At 35.9% G+C, this 26,388-nt stretch overlaps 1 protein-coding gene across 1 annotated transcript in view; it reads left to right on the top strand.

Annotated features, from left to right (window-relative positions):
* Positions 1 to 26,388, top strand: part of CNBD1 (cyclic nucleotide binding domain containing 1) — a 368,568-nt gene that overhangs the window by 20,517 nt on the left and 321,663 nt on the right. The window contains 2 exon segments of the mRNA XM_060035261.1: positions 13,276 to 13,285; positions 14,433 to 14,536. Coding sequence (XP_059891244.1) covers positions 13,276 to 13,285; positions 14,433 to 14,536 — 114 coding nt within the window.

Raw genomic sequence — 26,388 nt, forward strand, 5'->3', positions numbered from 1 at the left:
CTCAAAAACAGTCATAAGGGAAAAAAGCTTTAAATGGTTGAAAACACAAATCCTGAGTGAAACAAGTACTTTAGCAGTGCCTAGGAGATGCCTAGTTGAAATATAATGGAGCCAAAGAACTAAGAAATATCACGGTTCATAGCTCAGGGTTCCTAAGATGTGTGACACTTGAAAATATAATTTTTTAAAATCTATTTTCTTGCCAACTCCTTTTCCCAAATTGAATTTTTTGAAATTATAAAACTAGTTAGTTTCTTTCCCATCCATCAGTGTCCATCTACCCTCCCACTTTTCTTCACTAGGAGAGGAACTTGCCTCATCTTAAGTCACATCCTTTTAACCACTTCAAATTATTTCTACATCTTCATTGACTTTTCCACTCCTTTTTCAGAGAAAAAGAGAGGGTATGCTTTTTTTTATTTATCTAAATAATACTTTTTTATTATGTGCTTCTGCCCCTTCCTCACTCTTGACATCTTTCAGCGTAGGGTAAAGAATTAAATACATGCCCTCTGGAGTCAGGTTGCCTGGTTTGAATCCTGGATCAGCCACTTCCCAACTGTGTGGTCTTGGACTGGTTACTTAATTTTTCTTTACCTCAGTTTTCTCATTAGTAAAATGGAGATAATAGTCATATCCATTTCAAAGTGTTATTAGGATGATTAAATGAGCTAATATATGTAAAGTAAACAGTGTCTGACACATGGTAAGAGCTACATAACTATTTTTATTATTGTTATTCAAAAAAGCTCACCCAAGTTTTTAACTGTTGAACTTATATGCTGGTCCCTTTTTTCACACGTAACAAGCTAGTTAAGGCTTTTGGAGTAGAATACCTTTTTTCCTCTTATTTTCCTTTTGCTTTCTAGCCCAGGCATTTAAAAAATATATTGTATTTCTAGATTCCCACCTCCCTACCACCTTTGGGGAATCATAATAAGAGAGATTAAATCATCTAGATCTGGGTCTGCCAAAGAATCCATTCTACATAAATTTTATCAGCCTTCATCTTCCTGGTTTGAGAATCCCCCCCAGGCAGTGTTTTCTCATCAGACCATCATCTGGTCCAGGCAGTCTGGTTGTCCTGCCTGACTTCCCTCTATTAAGTCTCACATTTACTGTACCTTTTCTCAGACACTCCCCTGAATTTCTTGGATGTTTTCTTTTGAGGCAGTGGCACACACCAGGGGCCTGGAAGGGGACACATTTTACGGGAACTGTGCATAGGTTTTGGGTCATTCTTTTAGAAAAAGAATATAAGATTACAAATACAAAATTGGATGTGAAAATGAGTATTTACTTAGAATGAGAAAATAAACTACAACAAATTAATGAAGGCTTAGCAGTTCAGGTCCTTCTTCCTCCCTGAAATTTCTTTAGGCAATTTATCAGAAATGTGTACATAGAAATTGTCTTTCAGATTACAAAGCTTTCAATTGATTTCAACAAATTGAGAAGGGATTTAAGAAAAATATGTTCCTCCATATTTATTCTATATGTATTATATGTTTAAACTGACCAATGAAATATACTTTCCCCCATAATAAAAACAGAAAGGCTGAGAATTAAATGACTCAAGGATTGAAATTTTTTATACATTAAACATATGAAGAGTCTTAGTTTTGATACTATACCATACACACACACACACACACACACACACACACACACACACGTACATATGTATATTCATCTTCTTTGGATAACTGTCCTTCCTCCCAGGTCCTTCCTTTGGCCCAGGGTGGGAAGATGGAGGGGAGGCTGCTACTCTCTACCACTTCCCATGTACCTCTACCATGGGCTCCACTCTATTGTTACAACTGCTTCTGTCCCCTATCTGGGTGCATGTGAGCACTTCTCACTGGATTACATATATATATATATATTTACATGTATATATGTATACACTTTGTACAAAAGGCAAGACCCAATGTTGTCGTGGCTGCTGCCCATATATGTGTGGTCTCAGTCAATTGGTGTCTATCTGATATTTCTTCTCCTCAGAATAAAGGCAGTAGATTGGCATATTCTGGGTTTTCTTTTTAAACCACATAAAAGAAAAACTGAATAACAAAGGGAAAATGATGTCACTTTGGATTCCTAAATTCTTGGATATAGGACTTTTTATCTCTAGTAGACTATGTTTCATGAGAGCAGATTTGTTTTATTTTTTAATTTTATCTACTTATTTATTTTTAAAAATGATTTCCTAATGTATTCTTTTTTTAAAATTTTATTTTCTTTTTTATTTTTGGCTGCGTCGGGTCTTAGTTGTGACATGCAGGCCCTTCGTTGTGGCGTGTGGGCTTCTCTCTAGTTGTGGAGTGCGGATTTTCTCTCTCTAGTTGTGGTGCAGGCTCCAGTGTGCATTGGCTCTGTAGTTTGCGGCACGTGGGCTCTCTCATTGAGGTTCACAGCTCAGTAGTTGTGGTGTGTGGGCTTAGTTGCCCAGCAGCATGTGGGATCTTAGTTCCCCCACCAGGGGTCAAACCATTGTCCTCTGCATTGGAAGGTGGATTCTTTACCACTGGACCACCAGGGAAGTCCCAGGAGATTTGTTTTATCTTATTGCTTTCTACTCTTAGACTTTAGGCATAGAGTTCAATGTTTTGCATTGAATTATGTTCTGATGTTCAGTAGAAATAAATATTTTCTTAATGCTTTAAAAAACATTATGAATTTTCTACTTGTGTTGATTATGAGGAAAAATACACATTAATAGTTTTTTTTTAGTATTGTCTAGATAGCTAATCTTTTTAAAACATATATTTTAAAACAACACAGTAGCTTCTGTTGGTTTGACATTCCAAATTTCTTCCTGGACTATATGCTTTGGAAATAAACTTAAATATCCTTTGAAGATTTCTTTGGTTTGTCAAAGTACTCTATGACTTGATCAGTCAGCTCTTATGTTCTAAAGTTCAATTTACTTAGTAAAAAATAGAGCAATATGGTTTAAAAGGAATTTTATGTTCTCCTAAGTTTCAAATAGAAAAAAATGAGGCTACAGCTTTATAACTGCTTTTTCCTTTGTGGTCAGTACTTTTGTAACTTCACACAGAAATCTTTAAACATTTATAAACTTGGAAGTATAAAAGACAAACACAATTATGATGCATTTGCATTTGTACATTTGTATAAAAATGGTCCTTGTCAAACAATTTGTTTTTTGACTAGGAGATAGCAAAAGTTCTATCTTTATTAGTGATTAATATTACCAATATGTAGCCATTTATACTCAAATACAGATGTAGTTATGTTGATTGTATATTTTTATACTTACAGAGTCCATAACTCATAAATAGGTTTTAGCCCAAAGTTCACTAATAAGTTGATTGTGTAGCATTCAGCATTTTCCCATAGACACAATATTGTAGAGTTAGAGGATTGTACAAGAAGAAATCAACTTAGAAATCATCTGATGGAAACTCCTTAATTTATAGATGATTAAATGTGCCCATTTTCCCCAAAATGTATCTTTAAATTATATACGTTTATGACAGAAAGAGAAAAATGATATTGCTTAAATTATAGTAATTAATTAAAACATGAAAACATTGAGTAATTATTTTTCTCTCATTGCTTCCAATTAAGGTAAAGTACATCAAATTAGTAGAGCAGTTATGGTGATTTTAAGGAGGCTCCTGGACTTGGCTTGTCAGACATGGACATTGTTTGACATAAACATGAATATATGAAGAAAAAGGTGATTTTTATTTTTAAGGAAAATAAGGTTTGGAAGAGAAAGGGGAGATAAGAAGAGCTTTAAAAAGATGTTTTATGTACACATAAAAAAAAATTAACTGAGCTCTCCCACAAACATTGCTCTGTCTGGAATGAAGTCAATTTTTATTTTGAATAGTTTTCATTGGTAGCTACCAGTTGGCACTGTCAATCAGAACAGACTTGTTATCTTTTGTGGTGGCAGAAAATGTGGGCAGACACTGATGGAATCTTACTTTTATTTAATAGATTGTGAACAAGTTGGAGGCTTGTGATTCAAGGTGTGCCTGTTAATGTTATTTTGCCTAAAGTTCATAGTCTTGTATTCAGTTGTCTAGAGCAAGATCCTCTAACTGAGGCAGTACTGCCCCTAGAGGACATTTGGAAATGTGTACCCACTTATAGATTCCACAATGACTAGGAGGTAGCACTGACATCAAGTGGGTAGGGGTTGGGCATTGTAAACAGCAATGTGCAGTAAAATCCTGCATATTGCTCCATCCAAAATGCAAATAGCCCTCTGTGGCATTGTGATTTACAATAAGAAGTATATGTTTGGTCTTTGTCCCCATTCCTGGCATAGTGCTCCTAAAACTTTTGGAATTTCCTAACTGATGAGAGTGATAAAGATATCTTTTGTTATGTTAATGAGGTGAATTTTGGACCCCATCTAAGGATCCAAATTGCCAGGAAAACCAACAATGTGATTAGAGGGTTGGAACTTTCAGTCCCACCTTCTGACCTCTGGGTGAATAATTTAATCAATCATGTTTATGTAATGAAGCCTCTATCAAAACCCAGAAGGACTGGGTTCAAGGAACTTCTGAGTTGGTGAACACATGAAGGTGCTGGGATAGTGATGCCTGGAGAAGGTATGGAAGCTCTGCACCCATTCCCACATAATTTACCCTGTGAATCTCTTTTTTCAGGATGTCCATCTGTATCCTTTATCATATCCTTTTGTAATAAACTGGTAAACATAACTAAATAAACAGTTTTCCTGAATTCCCTAAGCCACTGTAACAAATTAATCAAACCTGAGTAGAGGATTGTGGGAACCTACATTTGCTTTGATAGTTTTCTAATGGTATTTCTTTGATACATTTAGGTTAATATATTTTACTATCATTTCATTTCTCAAGACTATCCAATGACTATTCACCACATAAAAGATGAAGTCAAATCCACTTAGATAGCAAACAGACACCTCAAACTTTACAAATCTACAACATAAATTTTGATTTTTTTCTTTTCACCTATTAACCTTCTGTATCCACATTTTAATAAATGGTAACTGTGCAAATTCAAGGTCAAGCCCCAAATCTTGGAGTCATCAGAGCCTGCTATCTTTCTCTTTTATACCTTGTATCTAACCTGAAAGATATCCTGATAGCTCTACCTTCAAAATATATCCAGAATCTAACCATTTCTTACCACCTCCGCTAATACCATCCTGATCCAGAGCACCAGTGCTCTTGCCTGGATTACTGCAGTAGCCTATTGATTGGTTTTCTTGCTCCTTCCCTTGTCCTTTTACAGTCTGTAGTTGGCACAGTAGCCAGATGAATCTTGTTAAAATATACACCAGAACATTATTTGCTCATAATATTCTAATGGTTTCCCTATCACTCAAGGTAAGAGTTAAGAACTTCACTGTGGCCTGTAAGGTCATACATGATCACATCCTACTGCATCTCTGACCACTTCTTCTAGACAAGACTGTCTTGCTTATTTCGCTCTAGCCATAGTTGTCTCCATGCTCTGCTCCTATCACACCAAGTATGGTCCAGCCTCAAGGCCTTCACACTTGTAGTTTCCATCTGGAATGCTCTTTCTTCAGATGTCTACTTTCCTTTATCCCTTACATCCGTCAGGTCTCTGCATTCTGTGACCAGCCTATATGAAACAGATACTCTTAGTACTTATTATCCCCTGATTTTTGCTTTCATTTCTTAATAGTATGTCTGACATATAGCTACAAATTTATTTTTATTGTTCCTCTCTCTACATTGAAAACTTCATGAGGACAAAACATTTTTTATTTGCTGATGTATTCCCAGTGATTATAATGGTATCTGACACATTATTGGTGCACATTAAATATTTTTTGAATAAATCTCCTTTATCTGTCATTTGAAGTCCTCTAGAATCTGAGATAATCAATATATTCTTATTACTATTTGCTGACGTGAATTTTACTCCTGAGTAAATATCCCCTAAACCCCCACCCTTCTTTACCAATTCCTTTATTCTTATAAACTTATTAATCTCCCCTATACCAAGTTTAATTTTATTTATTTTTCAAGGTTCAGATTGTCTCGCAGCAAACTTCATAGCTTTTTATTCCCTATACATCTGTTCCAAAAGACTTTAAGCTGAGAGTCTGAAAGAATTCACCTTCTAGCTCTTGCTCTGCCACTAAATGTGATTGAGGTTATTGGAATATCAGTTAAACTCTCAGGGCTCAGTTTTCTCATTTGCAAAAGGAAAGATATAAATTTGATTTGACATAAAAAACTTTTAGGCTTATTACTGTATAAAGCTGAAGCTATATTTTCATCCACACTTTTATCTTAGTGGATGGCAAAATTATCTACCCAGCTGTGCAAGCCAGAAACTGTTAAATTGTAGAATCTTCCCTCCATATTAGACACACATTGGATAAGTCAGTTATAATCACATTACTTACAAGAACTTTTATAATGGGATAATTTTTACATCTCCAGCCTTGTCTCCCAGTGACTCTTCCTTTCCTCCCAGCCATGACATGACTGGTGGTTTCTTGACTATACCTGCACCATGTTATTGAGGGCTTTGTACTTTGGCTCATACTGATTTTTCTGTCTGAAATACCATCCTCCTATTCATCCCCACCTACCAATAAATAGGTAAACTAATCTTCATGTTCAACCTGAAATCTCCTTCTCCAAGAAGAGTTGTCTTCTTCATTTCCACTTGACTCTGTATTGTTTTCTATCAGAGCACTCCTGATAATTTCTTATGCATTTGTTTAAAGACTCTTCCCCTCTATTTTAACATAGGCAGCTCCTTGAAGACTGTTTTCATTAGATTAGGGTAACTGCCAGTATGATGTAACAATAAAACTAAAAAATGCTGTGGTTTAAGTAAAAAGTTTTTCATCCTTAGTTTGAAAGTGGCGCTCTGGTTGTATGTAGAAGTTCTACTGCATGAAATCATTCAGGGACGTGTGTTGGCCTCATCTTGGTGTTTTGATATCAGCTTGTCATTTTCTTTTCAATACAGGTGAAGAGGCCACTGCCACATCTAGTTTCCACTTCATGGAAAGGAAAAATATGAAGTCAAGGAAAGCAATTTCCTATTTGACAAAGGAGGCAGAATTTCTAGAATTACTTCTTACATTCTACTGGCAAGAACTTTCTCTTAGGCTAATTTCAGTTTAAAGGAGGCTGGGAAATGCAGTCTTTAGCTGGGCAACCATGTGTTTGGGAAGAAGTGGAGAGTGAATTTGTGTGGGGTCAACTAGTAGTCTGTCAACCCAAACAGAAATCCCATCTTATTAGTCTTTCTATTACTAGAGACTAGAATACCCTAGGGGCTCCATAAATGTTTTTAATTAATAAAATAATAAATATTTTATAATTCTTTTTTCTGTTTTGCACCTTCTTATTTCTCTATGAAGCATTTGGGAATATCTAAAGACATATTTTCAAGTTTATTACTTTTTTATACACCTGTCTCTAATCTCTCATTCACTGAGTTTTTTTATTATTAATTTTTATGGAAGTATAGTTGCTTTAAAATATGTTAGTTTCTGCTGTACAGCAAGTGAATCAGCTATATGTATACATATATCCCCTCTTTTTTTGATTTTCCTTCCCATTTAGATCACCACAGAACACTGAGTAGAGTTTCCTGTGCTATGCAGTAGGTTCTTGTTAGTTATCTATTTTATGCGTAATAGTGATTATATATCAAGCCCAATCTCCCAGTTCATTTCACCCCCTTCCCCGCCTTGGTATCCATACATTTGTTCTCTAGGTCTGTGTCTCTATTTCTGCTTTGCAAATAGGTTCATCTGTACCATTTTTCTAGATTCCACATAAGAGCGATATACAATATTTGTTTTTCTCTTTCTGACTTACTTCACTCTGTGTGACAGTCTCCAGCTCCATTCATATCTCTGCAAATGACACAGTTTTGTTCCTTCTTATGGCTAAGTAATATTCCATTGTACATATATACCACATCTTCTTTATCCATTCCTCTGTTGATGGTCATTTAGGTTGCCTCCATGTCCTGGCTATTGTAAGTAGTGCTGCAATGAACTCTGGGATGCATGTATCTTTCTGAATGATGGTTTTCTCAGGGTATATGCCCAGTAGTGGCATTGCTGGGTCATATGGTAGTTCTATTTTTAGTTTTTTAAGGAACCTCCATACTGTTCTCCATAATGGCTGTATTAATTTACATTCCCACCAACAGTGTAGGAGGGTTCCTTTTTCTCCACACCCTCTCCAGCATTTACTGTTTGTAGATTTTTTGATGATGGTCATTCTGACCGGTGTGTGGTGATACCTCATTGTAGTTTTGATTTGCATTTCTCTAATAATTAGTTATGTTGAGCATCTTTTCATGTGTTTGTTTGGCCATCTGGATGTCTTTTTGGAGAAATGTCTATTTAGGTCTTCCACCCATTTTTTGATTGGGTTGTTTGGTTTTTGATATTGAGCTGCATGAGCTGTTTGCATATTTTGGAGATTAATCCTTTGTCAGTTGCTTCATTTGCAAATATTTTCTGCCATTCTGATGGTGGTATTTTCATCTTGTTTATGTTTTCCTTTGCTGTGCAAAAGGTTTTAAGTTTCATTAGGTCCCATTTGTTTATTTTTGTTTTTATTTTCATTACTCTAGGAAATGGGTCAAAAAAGATCTTGCTGTGATTTATGTCAAAGAGTGTTCTTCCTAAGTTTTCCTCAAAGAGTTTTATAGTGTTTGGCCTTACATTTAGGTTTTTAAGGCATTTTGAGTTTATTTTTGTGTATGGTGTTAGGTTTATTCCTAAGTATTTTATTCTTTTGTTGCAATGGTAAATGGGACTGTTTCCTTAATTTCTCTTTCAGATTTTTCATCATTAGGGTAGAGGAATGCAAGAGATTTCTGTGTGTTAATTTTGTATCCTGCTACTTTACTAAATTCATTGATTAGCTCTAGTAGTTTTCTGGTAGCATTTTTAGGATTTTCTATGTATAGTATCATGTCATCTGCAAACAGTGACAGTTTTACTTCTTCTTTTCAAATTTGGATTCCTTTTATTACTTTTTCTTCTCTGATTGCCATGGTAGCACTTCCAAAATGATGTTGAATAATAGTGATGAGAGTTGACATCCTTGTCTTTTTCCTGATCTTAGAGGAAATGGTTTCACTTTTCACCACGGAGAACAATGTTGGCTGTGGGTTTGTCATATATGGCATCTATTATGTTGCAGTAGTTTCCCTCTATGCTCATTTTCTGGAGAGTTTTTATCATAAATGGGTGTTGAAATTTGTCAAAAGCTTTTTCTGCTTCTATTGAGATGATTATATGTTTTTATTCTTCAATTTGTTAATATGGTATATCACATTGATTTGCATATATTGAAGAATCCTTGCATCCCTGGGCTTAATTCCACTTGATCATGGTGTATGACCCTTTTAATGTGTTGTTGGATTCTGTTTGCTTGTATTTTGTTGAGGATTTTTGCACCTATGTTCATCAGTGATATTGGACTGTAATTTTCTTTTTTTGTGATATGTTTGTCTGGTTTTGATATCAGAGTGATGGTGGCCTCGTAGAATGAGTTTGGGAGTGTTTCTCCCTCTGCTATATTTTGGAAGAGTTTGAGAAAGATAGGTGTTAGCACTTCTCTAAATGTTTGATAGAATTTGCCTGTGAAGCCATCTGGTCCTGGGCTTTTGTTTGTTGGAAGATTTCTAATCACAGTTTCAATTTCATTACTTGTGATTGGTCTATTCATATTTTTTATTTCTTCCTGATTCCTTCTTGGAAGCTTATACCTTTCTAAGAATTTGTCCATTTCTTCCAGGTTGTCCATTTTATTGGCATAGAGTTGCTTGTAGTAGTCTCTTAAGATCCTTTGTCTTTCTGTGCTGTCAGTTGTAACTTCTTTTTCTTTTCTAATTTCATTGCTGTGAGTCCTCTCCCTTTTTGTTCTTGAGTCTGGCTAAAGCTTTATCAATTTTGTTTATCTTCTCAAAGAACCAGCTTTTAGTTTCATTGATCTTTGGTATTGTTTTCTTAGTTTCTATTTCATTTATTTCTGATCTGATCTTTATGATTTCTTTCCTTCTGCTAACTTTGGGTTTTGTTTGTTCTTCTTTCTCTAGTTGTTTTTGGTGTAAGTTTAGTTTGTTTATTTGAGATTTTTCTTGTTTCTTGAGGTAAGATAACTTTGCTATAAACTTCCCTCTTAGAAGTGCTTTTGCCATTTCCCATACGTTTTGGGTCATTGTGTTTTCATTGTCATTTTTTTCTAAGTATTTTTAAATTTTTGATCTCCATCTCGCTTTCTCATCTTCTGGGACCCCTAGAAAGCAAATATTGATATGCTTAATGTTATCACAGAGATCTCTTAAATTGTTTTCATTAAAAAATTCTTTTTGCTTTTCTTATTGTGTGATTTCCATTATTCTATCTCCAGATCATTTATGTGTCCTTCTGTATAACTTGGTCTGCTATTCAGCCCTTCCAGTGTATTTTTAAATTTCAGCTATTGAATTCTTTATTTCAGATTGGGTCTTTCTTATATTTTCTAGTTTCTTGTTAACATTTTCACTGGGTACATGTATTTTTTTCCCCCTAATTCAGCCACCATTTTTATTACCAATACTTTGAATTCTTTGCTGGTGAATTGTTTACTTCTTTTTCATTATTTATTTTTTCAAGAGTTTTCTCTTGCTCTTTCAGTTGAGACCAGTTCCTCTGCCTTTTCATTTTGCTTAACTTTCTCTGTCTCTATATATTTAGGTGAAATGGTTACCTATTGTTGTCTTGAAGGTTTGTTGTTATGTGGAAGCACCCCTATACAGACTGCATGTACCCAGTGCCTTTGGTAGGCGAGCTGTATTTACATGGATGATATTCACAGTTTTCCTTAGCGTGTGCTAGCAGTTATCACTTTGGTAGGGGGTGGGGCTGGAGATGGAGGCACTAGAGCTGCAGTGGGTTGTGAGGTGGGACATCCTGTCTGCTCAATTGCCATCATCACCCAGTTGGGGTGGCATCTGATCCCAAGTTGTTGGAGCAGAAGCCTTGGGGGTCACGCTCCAGCTGTCTCTGTTCCATTTAAGTGTGTGTTTTCTCCTCTCTCAGCATTGGGCCCCTTGCCCCAGAGGAGGTAGTGTTGAAGCAGGAGATGCTTGTGTTGGCCTCAGACAGAAGTTCGAGCTGTCTCTGATGTGCTGCCTGTGCAGGCACCCGCAATTGTTTCCCTTGCTACACTTAGATGCAGCCTCGGGTGCAAGTCCCCTTTGTCTCTCACAGCCAATCACTTCCCCCAGCCTCCACCCCCATCCTGTTGTGGACCCATACCACAGGCCAAGCAGGGCCCATGTAGGCTCTTAGTATATACTGGGAGGTGAGCTGTGAGCCACTGTCAGAGATCTGGGCTGCATCTAATGCACTGCTTTAGTAAGCACCAACAATGGTCACTGCCACCCCACCTAGGCTCTTCTCCAATAGCAGGTTACCTCTGTCTCCTATGGTCAGATCTTTCCCTACTTGTGCCCTCTCCAGATCCAGTGCCACACTGTGACATGGAGTGAGCAGGGCCGAGTGTTTGCTCGACTAGGGCTGATGTGCATGCCAACGTGCTCTTCCTCATGAGTGGAGTCCAGGCTTCCCACAGCCCTCCCTTTAGTCCCAGCAGTCCTCCAACCAGCAAGAGGGCTCATATCTCCCATGTAGGACCTCTGGACTGAGGTGCCCAGTCTGTGACTCTCACTCCCCAGGGTGGTGTCTTCCGTGTTATCTCCCTTTTTCTCTGAGTCCTCTCCCAGGGGCACAGTCCTGACCTGATCACTTTTTTTCCCTTCCTACTTGATTATGTGTGTATCTTATAGCCTTGGTTGTACAGGATTCCTTCTGCCAGTTTCTAGTTTTCAGTGAGGATTGTTCTTCATATAGTTGTATTTTTGATGTGTTTGAATGGGGAGGTAAGCTCCACATCTTCTTACTCCACAATCTTGATTGATTTCCTCAAGCTATAGGTTTTGCATGCACTTCTTCATCTGCTTGAAGAAGTTGGAGATTTTTCCTTGTAGGTAAATTTCCTTGCATATATACTTCAGTGAAGTGGCAAATTTTGTTCATAGACAGTGTTTACTCATAGCATGGGAAACTATGAAAGTATCTTCTGGACCATATTCAAATTGTCAAATAGTTATTTGGATCCATGGTCTACTCTCCAACCCTCCTATAATTCTGAATCTTTCTTTGTCCTTAGCTTTCTAATTACATTTATTTCATGTTTCTTTGAATCTACTTCTCTTATCCACATTTAGGGGCATTCATTTACAAATTTCACATGGTTTTAAACCAAATGTATTCCTACTAAACACATAGGATTATATGTTTCTGTTTTGACAAGAGACTCAGAAATAGGAGTAGACTGCCAAATTACATTTTGTGATATAGAACATCCATCAGAGCATTATAGGGCAGTTAGGGCCTCATTCTGAAAATTAGCTCTAGCATTTGACTTTTCCATTTCAACCTTCCACCTCTTTCACTTCTTGGGCACATTAATTTGGAGACATAAATTATAAACACCAGGTACATGTATACTAGCCACCACATCTTGAAAATTCTCAAGGGTTAGATAAAGCAGACATCTCAGTCATACACATAGAAAAGGACAAGAGTGAAGGTTTTAGCATTTTGGTGTAGGCTTCTTAGCCACTCTAAAGATGATTTACCTAGATTACAGATTGGATTAAGGTTCCAAGTCTTGTAGAATGGGCTCCATGTAGAAAATTTTTTTTAAATCACACTTTTGTACTTCTTTAAGCCTCAGTTTTGTTACCTACAAAATGGAGAGAATAGTAGTATCAGCTAATATAGTTGTGTAAGGATTAAATGATCTGATACATGTAAACTGCCTAGAATAATGCCTGGCACATAGTAAGAACTAACATGTTTTATTATTTACAGGGGTGGTATATCCAAAAAGTTAAGAGGATGGGTTTAGAAGTCAATTCAGTTTTCATATGTACTCTTTGTTGTCCATTTCCTAGTAACATGAATTAAGCAAATTATTGTTTGTAGTTTATTTATGTGTAAAATGGGAATTAAAGAATAACAGCCTCTTCAGGTTATATAACTATACAATGAGACAAAAATAATGTAAAGACCTTAGCACAACGTTTGTCATATAAGAAGTACTAGGTTTATAACAGGTAGACCTGTAAAACAGATGATTGTAAAATCTGAGTTCCAAATAGAAAAAAATGAAAGAAGAAAGATCTTGAGAAATCTTCCACTTATTTCAGTGGTTGGAATTTAAAAAAAAATAGTAGATCCTTGGTCTACTCTATAGTGTGAGATAGGAGGAATGAACATTTCTAATGTCATATTAAATCACATTCACATTGCATTATTTGAATCAATTAAGTTAAATTAAATTAAATAGGTTTCTTAAAGTATATAGTATTTGTTTTGTGTAAAGAATTAACATGGTGTTTTATGAACTCTGGCCAAGAGAAAAAAGCTGTTATAAATATTTTAAGGTGTTATTATTTACATTGACAATGAAATTAAAAAAGCCTTCTCGAGGATTTTTATATTCATTGCCATGAGGCAAATACTGACTAAGATTTAAGCATGATTATTTTTGATAATTATTCATATAAGCTGTCAAGATGAATGTTCAACATTTTAAGAAGCTGACCAGCTTTTCATGGTGGTTGTCAATTGAAAATTGAACAGGGTAGATTTTCCAGAAACAAATGTCATTACTTAACACTGAATGTCAATTTGCTATATTCCAGTGGATCTTGTTATTTACATTTTAAAATATTTTAAGTGTATTGAAGCCTAACTGTAAATAAAGATCACTTGGAGGCTGATAGTTAAAATAGAGAAGCCCACCCAGACTCAACATTTGGAGCTCTTGCTTCATCAGGAAAAGGATCAGAAATCTGTACTTAAAAAAACATCCCAGATAATTCCATTGATCTGGATTTGGGAAATGCTGAACTTTTGGTCTAAGACATTTTTGTTCTGGTCCTAAAATAGTGCAAGAGACTCATAAGTCATTGCAAAGAGTCAGATAAATATACTTTTCAATAATGTATATGTAAACTCTATGTGAATCATTTTGGGGGAATTTTAATTATGTGGTATATTTTATACAAGAGCTTTAATAAATGACAGAAAAAAACTTTAAGAAGACTCAACTTAAAAATTAAATTTTTGACATTGTCCTGAATTTGATATTCTTAAAATATTTCTCACTGAAACACACTATAGACAATTTTTATAGTGGATATTTTTAAAGCATAAAATGTTTATGTTTCATATTTTTGTCATTTTCTTTTTAGACTAAATAGTATAGAATTAAGTTGTATATATTGAGTTAAAAATCTTTGCCTCAGAAGCTATTTTCTTATGATGCTTATAATGCAATTTCTCTCTCTCTGTCTCTCTCTCTTGTCTCTGTCTTTCAAGCCAGACCAATATCCTATCAGCACACAATATATTTATGAAGCAATATCCTAAAATATTCTTGCAGAATAAAACCAGACTGCCTAAACTTTTCAAAGAGGAAGGAAAAAGGTAATGATGTTTTCTTTTAAAAGCAAGGTTGTATGTGTGTGCATGTGTGTGTGCGCTCACACACGTGCATGCATGAAGAGCAAGTGGAACTCAAACACTGAAAGTGTTTGGTCAGTTCCCAGTATTGCATGTTAAGGATCAGCCAAGGAACTACAAAGCTACAGTAATCAAGACAGTATGGTACTGGCACAAAAACAGAAATATAGATCAATGGAATGGGATAGAAAGCCAAGAGATAAACCCACACACATATGGTCACCTTATCTTTGATAATGGTGGCAAGAATATACAGTGGAGAAAAGACAGCCTCTTCAATAAGTGATGCTGGGAAAACTGGACAGCTACATGTGAAAGAATGAAGTTAGAACACTCCCTAACACCATACACAAAAATAAACTCAAAATGGATTAAAAACCTAAATGTAAGGCCAAACGCTATAAAACTCTTAGAGGAAAACATAGGCAGAACACTCTATGACATAAATCATAGCAAGATCCTTTTTGACACATCTCCTAGAAAAATGGAAATAAAAACAAAAATAAACAAATGGGACCTAATGAAACTTAAAAGGTTTTGCACAACAAAGGAAGCCATAAACAAGACAAAAAGACAACCCTCAGAATGGGATAAAATATTGCAAATGAAGCAACTGACAAAGGATTAATCTCAAAGATTTACAAGCAGCTCATGCAGCTCAATATCAAAAAAACAAACAATCCAAAATGGGCAGAAGACCTAAACAGACATTTCTCCAAAGAAATTATACAGACTGCCAACAAACACATGAAAGAATGCTCAACATCATTAATCGTTAGAGAAATGCAATCAAAACTACAATTAAATATCATCTCACACCAGTCAGAATGGCCATCATCAAAAAATCCACAAACAATAAATGCTGGAGAGGGTGTGGAGAAAAGGGAGTCCTCTTGCACTGTTGGTGGGAATGTAAATTGATACAGCCACTATGGGGAACAATATGGAGATTCCTTAAAAAACTAAAAATAGAGCTACTGTATGACTCAGCAATCCCACTACTGGGTATATACCCTGAGAAAACCATAATTCAAAAAGAGTCATGTACCAAATTGTTCATTGAAGCTCTATTTACAATAACCAGGACATAGAAGCAACCTAAGTGTCCATCAGCAGATGAATGGATAAAGAATATGTGACATATATATACAATGGAATATTACTCAGCCATAAAAAGAAACAAAATTGAGTTATTTGTAGTGAGGTGGAGGGACCTAGAGTCTGTTATACAGAGTGAAGTAAGTCAGAAAGAGAAAAACAAATACCGTATGCTAACACATATATATGGAATCTAAAAAAAAAAAATGGTCATGAAGAACCTAGGGGCAAGACAGGAATAAAGATGCAGACCTACTAGAGAATGGACTTGAGGATATGGGGAGGGGGAAGGGTAAGCTGGGACAAAGTGAGAGTGGCATGGACATATATACACTACCAAATAAAGTAGATAGCTAGTGGGAAGCAGCTGCATAGCACAAGGAGATCAGCTCGGTGCTTTGTGAACACCTAGAGGGGTGGGATAGGGAGGGTGGGAGGGAGGGAGACACAAGAGGGAAGAGATATGGGGACATATGTATATGTATAACTAATTCACTTTGTTATAAAGCAGAAACGAACACACCATTGTAAAGCAATTTTCCTCCAATAAAGATGTTAAAAAAAAAAAAAAGGAGAAGCCAAGGAAATAGAGATTGGTAGGGAAGGTTCAATTCGTACAATCATTTTGGAGGCATTTTAATTATGTGGTATGGTAACTGGTACTAATAAATATATGTAGCTCCCTGAGTTTTTTCACTAACGTTAATAAACAACTAGCCCTATATAATAAACATAATAAGATAAAATACTATTAGGAGTGAAAAAGATAACATAATAAAAAGATAAAAGATAAAAAGATAACATAATAAATGATCCAAGAAAATTATAAATTATGATAGAATACTTTATATAACTTAGAAATAATCTAGATATTGTTAGTTCATTTTCTAAAAAATATGTACTACTGTATTTATTCAAGAAGATAGAAATAAAGAATAACTATGTATAAATAGAAGTTGTAAAAAGTACTCTTCAAAAATATTTTTGAAGCTAAAAGAACAAAAGCAAAAATTAAAAACCCATAGTCCAAGTGATATCACTATAAGTTTTATATCAAGAAAAGGTATTTTCTCTGCAACTTAATGTCCTTGGAGTATAGAAAATGAATAATAGGTTGTATATTTGCCATGCCTGTAAAACTCTGATGTAAAAATTTAACAAGAATAACATAAACAAGAAATAACAATTTTAGTTATGAGTATATAGGCATACATACAAAATAAAATATTAGCAAATGAAATAATGCAGTAGTCTATTAGCAGATTTGTACATTATGGTTAAGTTGACTTCATCTCATGAGTACAAACTTGGTTCATTAGAAAAGCTATTATTAAAATTTTATAATATTAGTAGCTCAAGGAGGAACTATATGATGATATCTACAGATGATGAAAAGGCTTTTCATGTAATTCAGTATCCATGTCTCATAGTAAAAGCAAAATCATGCAGGTAAAAATGTAATGTGTGCAGTCATGTGACTATTAAGAAATACAAAACATTTATATTTTTTCAGCCAGAAAAAAACCTCTGCTCTAAAATAGCAATAAAAATATCTTAAACTGAATGAAAATAAAATTACATAAAATATATCAAGAAATTGTAGATCTCCTCTAATTTTGGCTTACACTGGTCCCTCATGTAATGTGATAAACCCATACATGCCCAGGTGGTGGAACTAGAGCTGCAGTAATTCAGAGAAGCGTTTGGCAGAATAAAATCGATGAGGAAACATGAATCTTGGTAGACACTAAATGTCTGCTCTATTAAAATTATTCTTCAACAACTTTTACCTCTTATCATTGTCATATTCAACACTCTATAATTCATTTAACTCAAATGTCATATGACAGATACAATAGTGAGACTGAAGTACGGCACCTGCTTGGCTGTGGGCAGCTGGCGAGAATGCCTGATACCAGCGCATTTGCTAAATATTGAAGTAAGACAGTCGTGTGCAAGGAGAATAGAAGAAATGCTTCATACACCATTAATACCTTGAGAAAACCATAATTCAAAAAGAGTCATGTACCAAAATGTTCATTGCAGCTCTATTTACAATAGCCAGGACATGGAAGCAACCTAAGTGTCCATCCATCAACAGATGAATGGATAAAGAAGATGTGACACATATATAAAATGAAATATTACTCAGCCATAAAAGGAAATGAAATTGAGTTATTTGTAGTGAGGTGGATGGAATCTAAGAAAAAAAAAAAGGTCATGAAGAACCTAGGGGTAAGACAGGAATAAAGACATAGACCTACTAGAGAATAGACTTGAGGATATGGGGAGGGGGAAGGGTAAGCTGTGATAAAATGAGAGAGAGGCATGGACATATATACACTACCAAACGTAAAATAGATAGCTAGTGGGAAGCAGCTGCATAGCACAGGGAGATCAGCTCCGTGGTTTGTGACCACCTAGAGGGGTGTGATAGGGAGGGTGGGAGGGAGGGAGACTCAAGAGGGAAGAGATATGGGAACATATGTATATGTATAACTGATTCACTTTGTTATAAAGCAGAAACTAACACACCATTGTAAAGCAATTATACTCCAATAAAGTTGTTAAAAAAAAAAAAAAACACTAGGAGCAATGCTACACTAATGAAAATAAATGGAAGACCTGGCTGAGACATAGGGAAACATTTCTACATGAGCAAAAATTGTGATTAAATGACAAGAATGAGACCAAGGACTGCTTGGAACTGTGATCATTACCTAAAATTTTTTTTTTTGGTGGATCATGTAGACAGAAAGTGAACTTTTGGTATATTCATAGATACAGGAAATCAAATAGATACATTGTTTTAAAAAGAACACTGAATTTTGAACCAGAAGACTTGGATTTGAGTTTTTATTTCATCCAATATCAGCAACATGACTTTGGAATTGTCTCTGAACATTGAATGCATTCAGTTTTTACTCAGAAAAAGAGGATAACATTATCCTACTTGAGAGTTATGAACTTAAAGAGCTTTTTAATTGTACTGTTTCACTGGTATCATGGACTATAGATGACAATGTTATTTTATATAGATTTATGCCATCTCTCAAGAAGTTCTGCCTTTTTATTTAAACAGGCTAAGCAACAATCACCACCATTAAAAATTAATAAAAAATCATTGCATTGCTTGCTTCAAAAGTGTTTTTAAACAACAAGAAAATAAGTAGACTTTTAATCAATACATTTTTACATCAGTTTATTTCCAGAGGAAAAGAAGTTTAAGGAAATGACAGTAACTGAAGAAACAAATAATATGAATCCACAGAATTGTGGAAACCTATGTAAAAGATATATTTATTAAAGGTGTGGGTTTTTAGGGGGATAGAAATTCAAATATTTTCAAGGAAGCCTGCATTCTTATTAATACCTTACTTGAATTTTATAAAAATTCCTATTTAATGTTACAGATACTTTAGGGAGACATAGGTAAGGAAGATAATATTTTGTATTCTCTTTTGATATATTGTCCTAATAATATGACCATTTCCCTTCCTGAACTCTATGCACCATCATGGTTTCAGAGAGAAGGGAAGGGTAAATAATACTTTGAGAAGCAGGAAGATATAAAATGTAGGCACTTGGGGGAAAGTAGTGATATAGAAACAGAGGAAGTTAGATAAGCTCGAGAACTGTTGATCTTCATCTACTCCCATCCTTGATATGAAACTCTCCATGGGGATATGAGGGTTGAAGAAACATCCAGATAGCTACTGAAGAAACTGCATCCTCTGGGGCAGTGATAAACAGCTTGTACTGCACATTAGAGTCACCCAGAGAGTTTTTACAAAATACTGGTGCATGGTCTCATTCCAACCCAGACTTTTTAAATTGGAATCGCTGACTTGGAGCCAAAGCCTAAGTATTTATTTAAACAAATAATCCTAGATGATGCTTGAAAATTATTTTTACAGTAAGACCTAAATTGGGCTTCATTCAACATGAAATGAGAATAATAGCACAGCATTGGTGGAGAAGATGCTGAGAGATAACCTGGAGCTAATGCCATTGGTTCCACTCGTCCTGTGTCTAGCATGTATGAGGTCCAGAAATTCCTGTGAACGCTGGTAAGGAGACAGTGAAATGCTAATAGGACTGAAGGGTTGTAGGATCCTGGAGAGGGGAAGAGCTGGCTGCTGAGGTAGAAATCTGGATGCCCAAGGAAAAGGTAGTCAGCAAGAGCAAATGATGTTGCCAAAAAATACAGTCTTTCCTCAACAGATACCAATCTAGGTTCCTGCATAGATCTGCAGCCATTCTGCAACAGGAACATGATGATGATCAGCTGGCAGCTCACAGGGAAGAGGAGCTTCTCTCTCCAACAGTGGTCATATTAGCAACCTCAACCTCTCCCAACATACACCGATACCCAGTTCAGAAAGGAAATGGACTGGGAAGAAAATGGGCATGACTGAGCCTTTATTCACTTGACAGAAAACAAAGTTATTTTAATCAAACTGTTTCAAATCAATGGGACAGACACCATATGATGGCACTGGGGGAAGAGAATCTGCGAGCTTATGGGAAAGTCTTGGGTTCTTTATAAAAAATAAGCAAGTTGTCTTCTTTGTACATGGTAGGGTTTAAATAAAATTAAATCCCACTAATCTACTTAAGTATTAAAATACCAAAACTGTATCCATAAAAAGAGGAGCCAGAGGAAAATGTTCTTTAACAACGAGAAGCTGCGGGGGTTACTGTCTCTATAAACTATGTTATTCTAAATGATTACATCTCAGGATGGCAGGGTTATGGCACAACTAACATGGAATCTGTCATAACTTTAATAGAAAAGCACTTGGAAATCTAATTAGGACATTGTAAAAATGAAATTTCATGGAGTAATGCTAGCAAAAATAACCTCATGTAAATAGATGTCTACATCATGTATCAATCGGGATGCAAATAGAAACAACGAGATACACAATTATTAGAAGGGCCAAAATCCAGATCACTGACAATGCCAAATACTGGCAAGAATGTGGAGCAACAAGAGCTCTCATTTATTGCTGGTAAAAATGCAAAGTAGTACAGCCAGTTTGGTGGTTTCTTACAAAACTCAACATACTCTTACCACATAATTCAGCAATCACATTCCTTGGCATTTACCCAAAGAAGCTGAAACTCATGTACACACAAAAACTGGCACACAAATATTTATAGCAACTTTATTCATAGTTGCCAAAACCTGGAAGCAATCAAGATGTCCTTCAGTAGGTGAATGGCTAAACCAACTGTGCTACCTCAGACAATGAAATATTATTTAGTGTTAAAAAAAAAAGAGCCATCAAGCATGAAAGGACATAGCGGAAACTTAAATGCATATTACTAAATGAAAGAAGCCAACCTGAAAAGACATACTGTATAATTCCAACTGTATGACATTCTGGAAAGTGCAAAACTGTGGAGACAGTAAAAAGATTAGTGGTTTGGACTTTAGATTCTAAAGATACTAGGATATCCCAGCTGCTTGAATTGAAGCTTAGAATTTCACTCCTAGATCTAAATGCAGTAGTAACAAGTGGCTTTGTTCTGGGTTAAAATGATGTGGAACTTTGTAATATGTATATTTTTCCAGACATTTTAAAACAATCACTTGGTATAGTACATATACTACCTAGGTGGATTATAAATTCTCTCTAAAAGTGTAAGTGAAGAAAATGTTGGAAATTAGAGTTGAATATTTGGAGATAAAGAAACTGAAAACCTAGACAAATGGATTCTGAAAGACTGACTTAAAAACATCTTTCTGAAAAATTGATTTTTTGCTTGTGATTTTCTTCTGAGATTTTGGACTCTATTTCTTTCTCTAACATTGTCAAAATTACCCATGTGCAACAGCTTGGATCTGGCCTCAGGATAATCAACCATAGGTTATTTGGAAAATATGTATTTAACTTTAGAACAAATAAAACTATTCTTGCTATGATTGTAAAACCCATATTTTCACTGAAGTTCTGAGATCCATTGAATGAGATGTTCCCTGTATTTTTAAAAGTCAGAATTAGAACAATTCTGTTTCACTATTTTATTCTAAAAAGAAAAGTAAAATTTTACACACTCTGGAAAGAAATTTTATGAGACAGTCTTATTCATTTATTCATTTACTTAATATACTCTGAGCAGTGATCATGTGCTGAGTATAGGTCAGTCAGGGTCTCTGTACTCAGAAGGTGCAGGTTGGTGGCACTGACAGGCCCTGAGTAAGAGGAGATGAATGAAGCATAACGGGTGTCAGAGGTGATTACAGGTTTGGGGGCTAGTTGCACTGAAAGTGCTTATACTAACCACAGATGGTGTCCTGGAAGGTCAGGGCAAGCATCCCTGAGGAAGGGATGTTTAAATTCAAGGATAAGTTAAGAGTTGGCTAGAAGAAGAAGGGAAAGAGTCTCTGAGGCAGAGAGAACTGCATGTGATAGTCTTCACACTGTTGATTATCTAAGTGCTGCTGAAGTTATCTTAGCTGATACTCTATTTACCCAATTTAGTAGTTGTGAACAGAAACCTGAAAACAGTATTTTTAAAACCTGTCCATGATCTCCCCTATGGGTACCAAGATGAAAATGGTGGCTGGGAGGGATGCAGGAGGAGAAAGGAGGAAAGGAAGGAAGGGTAGAGAAAGAGAAAGAAAGAGAAGGGTAGAGAAAGAGAAAGAAAGAGAAAGAAAGGGTAGAGAAAGAGAAAGAGAAAGAAAGGAAGAGAAAGAAAGGTACCCTATGGGTACCAAGATGAAAATGGTGGCTGGGAGGGATGCAGGAGGCGAAAGGAGGAAAGGAAGGAAGGAAGGAAGGAAGGAAGGAAGGAAGGAAGAAAAGAAAGAAAGAAAGAAAGAAAAGAAAGAAAGAAAGAAAGAAGGAAAGAAAGAAAAAAAAGGAAGAAAGAAAGAAAAGAAAGAAGAAAAGAGAAAGAGAAAGAAGGGTAGAGAAAGAGAAAGAAAGGAAGGCAAGAAAGGGAGAGGAGAAAGAGAGAGAGAAGAAGGAAAGAAGGAAAGAAAGAAGAAAGGCAGAAAGGGGAGAGAGAAATACAAGGGAGAAATGAAAGACTGTCATGCCAGTTCAGGAGCAATATTTTGACCTTTAGGAGAATTCTATGAAGGGAAAAGGAAGGAACTTTATAGAAATCTAACTGGTTGCCTCAGCCATGCTCTGGTGTCATCATTTGTGGCCCAAATTAAAGACTTTACTATGACATAAAAATAAAACTCTGGATGGCTTGGGCATTATTGTAGCAAAGTGATGGTGATTTGTAGAAATTGCCTACATGTATAGGATTTCCCTGTATCAAAGTGGAATGATACAAGAAAGTTTTAAGCCTGAGTCTAAAAAAAATGCCATTTATGTTTATGATTACCACTGAGGAATGATAGATTTTGCCAGAAGGAAGGACCTTTTATCATGCTTCTTTCCTGAAGTGTCTGGGAGTAGGTGCTGAGGAGGGCTGGAGTGCTCTGCCCGGTAGAGGCATTCTAATTTGGAGTTGTGGAGCAAGCCAGGAGTGAGGAAAGGCAGACAAAAATGGGGTAGAAAAGAAGCAAGAATAGCCAGGAAATAATTGAAGGAAGGTGTGCACTGAGTGAGGAGAACCCACTGGTCCTGGACATGGGGGTAAGGACATTTAAGAAAAGAAAGATCTATTAATGGATTTCAAGTACCTGCATCATATGTGATACAAACACCTAAGATAACCCCAGCATTTAATGAACTCTACTATGCTTACAAATGCTCTGAGTACTTGGTTTAATTTAATTTAGTTTTGTTGAGGAGATATAAGAAAGGTTGGTTTTACTTCTACATAAACAAGACATGGAATAAAGAGAGTATTTAAGGAAGAAGCACAGTGGCAGAGGTAACATCAGAATGTAATCTCCTAGGAAATAGCTGAAATTTTAGGAAGAGCTTTCTACTTGCATGAATTTTCATGGGAACTTATTTAGATTTTAAGGGGCCAGTAGATCCCTGCTGATACCATCTGTATTGCATGGAATTACCGACTAATATCCCAATAATGGAAAAATGTGATACCATCAGTTAAGAGTTAGGTAGTGGACATGGTGAAATTATGAGTTCAGCTGAAGAAGTAATGTAGATGGTGATGTCTTATAAATCCTATTCATCAAAGACCATATGCAACTAAGGGAGAAAAGCCATCTTTTATTCAAAGAGAGTCAGTTTTATGGTTCAGAAGGATATGGTTGAAAGTTTGGAGTTTCTTCCAGGTTGTATAACATTGTTGGCAGGAAATTTGCCTCCCTGTCTCTAAATTGGTCCTTCCATTTCCCCAAATTAGGGGTTCCATTCATTACTTAGATTAGCCCTATGGGGTTAAGACTTACTTGAGGAGATTAATATAAAGTCAAAAGAGAAATTCTGAAAATTCACAGGCCACATTTTCTCTGCATTTAATTCTTCTCTTCAATAAATCAAAGTTGATCTAAGAATGAAATTGTTTTTATAAGGAAAGCTGTTTTTCTATAAGAGTGAAGGTGTTGCATGAGGAGAGCATCATGGACATCTGAGGCTGCTGCTGAAGCACTCTGTAGCTCAGCTGCTGAGGGGCACCACCAGGGGCTGATCAATTAGAACAAATGAATAAGCAACTATGGTGAGGGGACATTTAGACTATAAATACCCAGAATCGTGAGGACTATCTGAGAATGTTTGGCCTCAGCAAGGCAACTCTGCTCATCAGAATAGGTCTCTGAAGACCTTGTGGCATTAGCTTCCTGTCAGGGTAAGACCTTTTACCAGCAACGGTGAAAACAGTGCAGCAGCCCCACCAAGATCATTTAGCCGGTCAACACTTGAGTCTTCATTCCCTAGCAGTGCGCTCCAACAGCAACATTTGACTTTTGCTTTTGTGCCTTCAGCTTGTGGTTTACTAAGCCAACTCTCCTGGGAACAAACTGTTAAAAAGGTACACCTCTCCTAAATTTGGACTTTTTAAAAAATTTGTCATTAGTTTGGAGATTATTTATTTATTGGCTTCTTAAGAGACATTATTCTGGGACTTCCATGGTGGTCCAGTGGCTAAGACTCCGTGCTCCCAATGCAGGGGGTCTGAGTTTGATCCTTGGTCAGGGAACTAGATCCCACATGCCACAACTGAAAAAAAAGATCCTGCATGCCGCAATTAAGACCTGGTGCAGCCAAAATAAATAATTTTTTTTTTAAAGCCTCAACTTAAAAAAAAAAAGAAAAAGTGACATTATCCTGTATGCTATTGGCTTGTGAAATTATTATAATTCCTGCAGTAAACCTGTGTTAAACAAAATATTGGCAAAGACAAATCAATCAATCATCAATCAATCAAAATTAGGTTCAGCTTGAGTGACACTACAGCTGAATAACTGGAATGGGATTTATCATTATTTCTCAACAGTCAATAATAATCATTAATTCCTATATAGAGGTTAGGTAGAGAGCATTAGTACTGAAAGAAAGGCTGTCTATAGAATGTGGAAATGGGGCTGGAAAAGGAACTAGATGAAAGCCATTGAGGTGACTGCATGAGAGCTTGACAAAGAGCTAATTTAAGAATGCTGAGCAAAATCAAAGATCAGTTAAAATTAGATAACGTAGATTTGTAATCATCCAAGTGTGTGACCAATTCAGCAATGTTCTGTGGGTGGAAAAAGTAGGGTGATTAAATGGAAAAATGGAAATGATTCATACCTGGGAGCTGAGATAATGAACACAGTGAACTCTGCTTGGGCTGGGTGTTCAAGAAGCGTTCGCTGAGTTGAATTGTGACTGGAGGGAATTTAGGTTATAAGAAAAGGCAGAACATGGTATTTGATCATTATTTTGTAAATGTATGTTAATATACTGCTATATTAAAAGTTGTCTTTAGATATCCCAAGTTTTTGATTTGGGGCTCGATTTCAATCAATCCTTAGGCGGTAAATCTGTGAAATAATCTTCTCCAAACAACTTAACTTTCTTGCATATTTGTATAGCTTGTCATATATTCAGGAAAATGTATTGCTCCTTTATTCTGTAGAGTACATGTAAGTCCAACTGTTCGTTTTTAACTGTGGATTTTCTATTGCTCTTTGGAAATGAAAAAGAAGACTTTGAGTTTGTCAAGGACATTAATTTAGTAGAAACCAGGGACATATTGCTTACCTCTCTCTAACCTTAAAATATTCTTTCTTATATTATAAGAGATGACAGGATTCCAATGTTGACTGTCAAGAGTTTAAAATGGAACTTACCTTCAACTCTCCTCAATTTTAACTTTGGGTATGTTGGCAATGTGTGGGACAAAGTCAGCACTCTTGCTCAGCACGGAACAAAGTCTGCAATTCACCAGCTTTCATCCTGGGGGTGGAGATTTACCTATTGTTATTTCCCTGGTTTGGCATTAATGATAATTAGGCTAAAATCAACAGATAGAGTTAACTTAGTGTACTTGAAGTGACTGAATTTAATTTTTATTTTTAAGTCAGGATGACTTCAGTTTCTTGAAAAAGTGATTGAAGAATCCTACAGAAAATATCTTAAGAAAGAGTACATATATTAATCTGGCTCTAACTACTACTTAGTAAAATTTATATGCATTTACAAAAAGTGGTGGAGGGGGCTAAAGAAGGATTTTGAAGAATGATAAAAAAGCTTGTAAGAGCTCTGATGCAAGGATATATGGAGGATAAAGTTTTGTGATGGCCTCTGGACTAATCAGATCTGGGTTTGAACTTCAGTTCTGCAATTTGGCAA

This window comes from Delphinus delphis, chromosome 17 (assembly GCF_949987515.2).
Source record: "Delphinus delphis chromosome 17, mDelDel1.2, whole genome shotgun sequence".
Classification (NCBI taxonomy): Eukaryota; Metazoa; Chordata; class Mammalia; order Artiodactyla; family Delphinidae; genus Delphinus; species Delphinus delphis.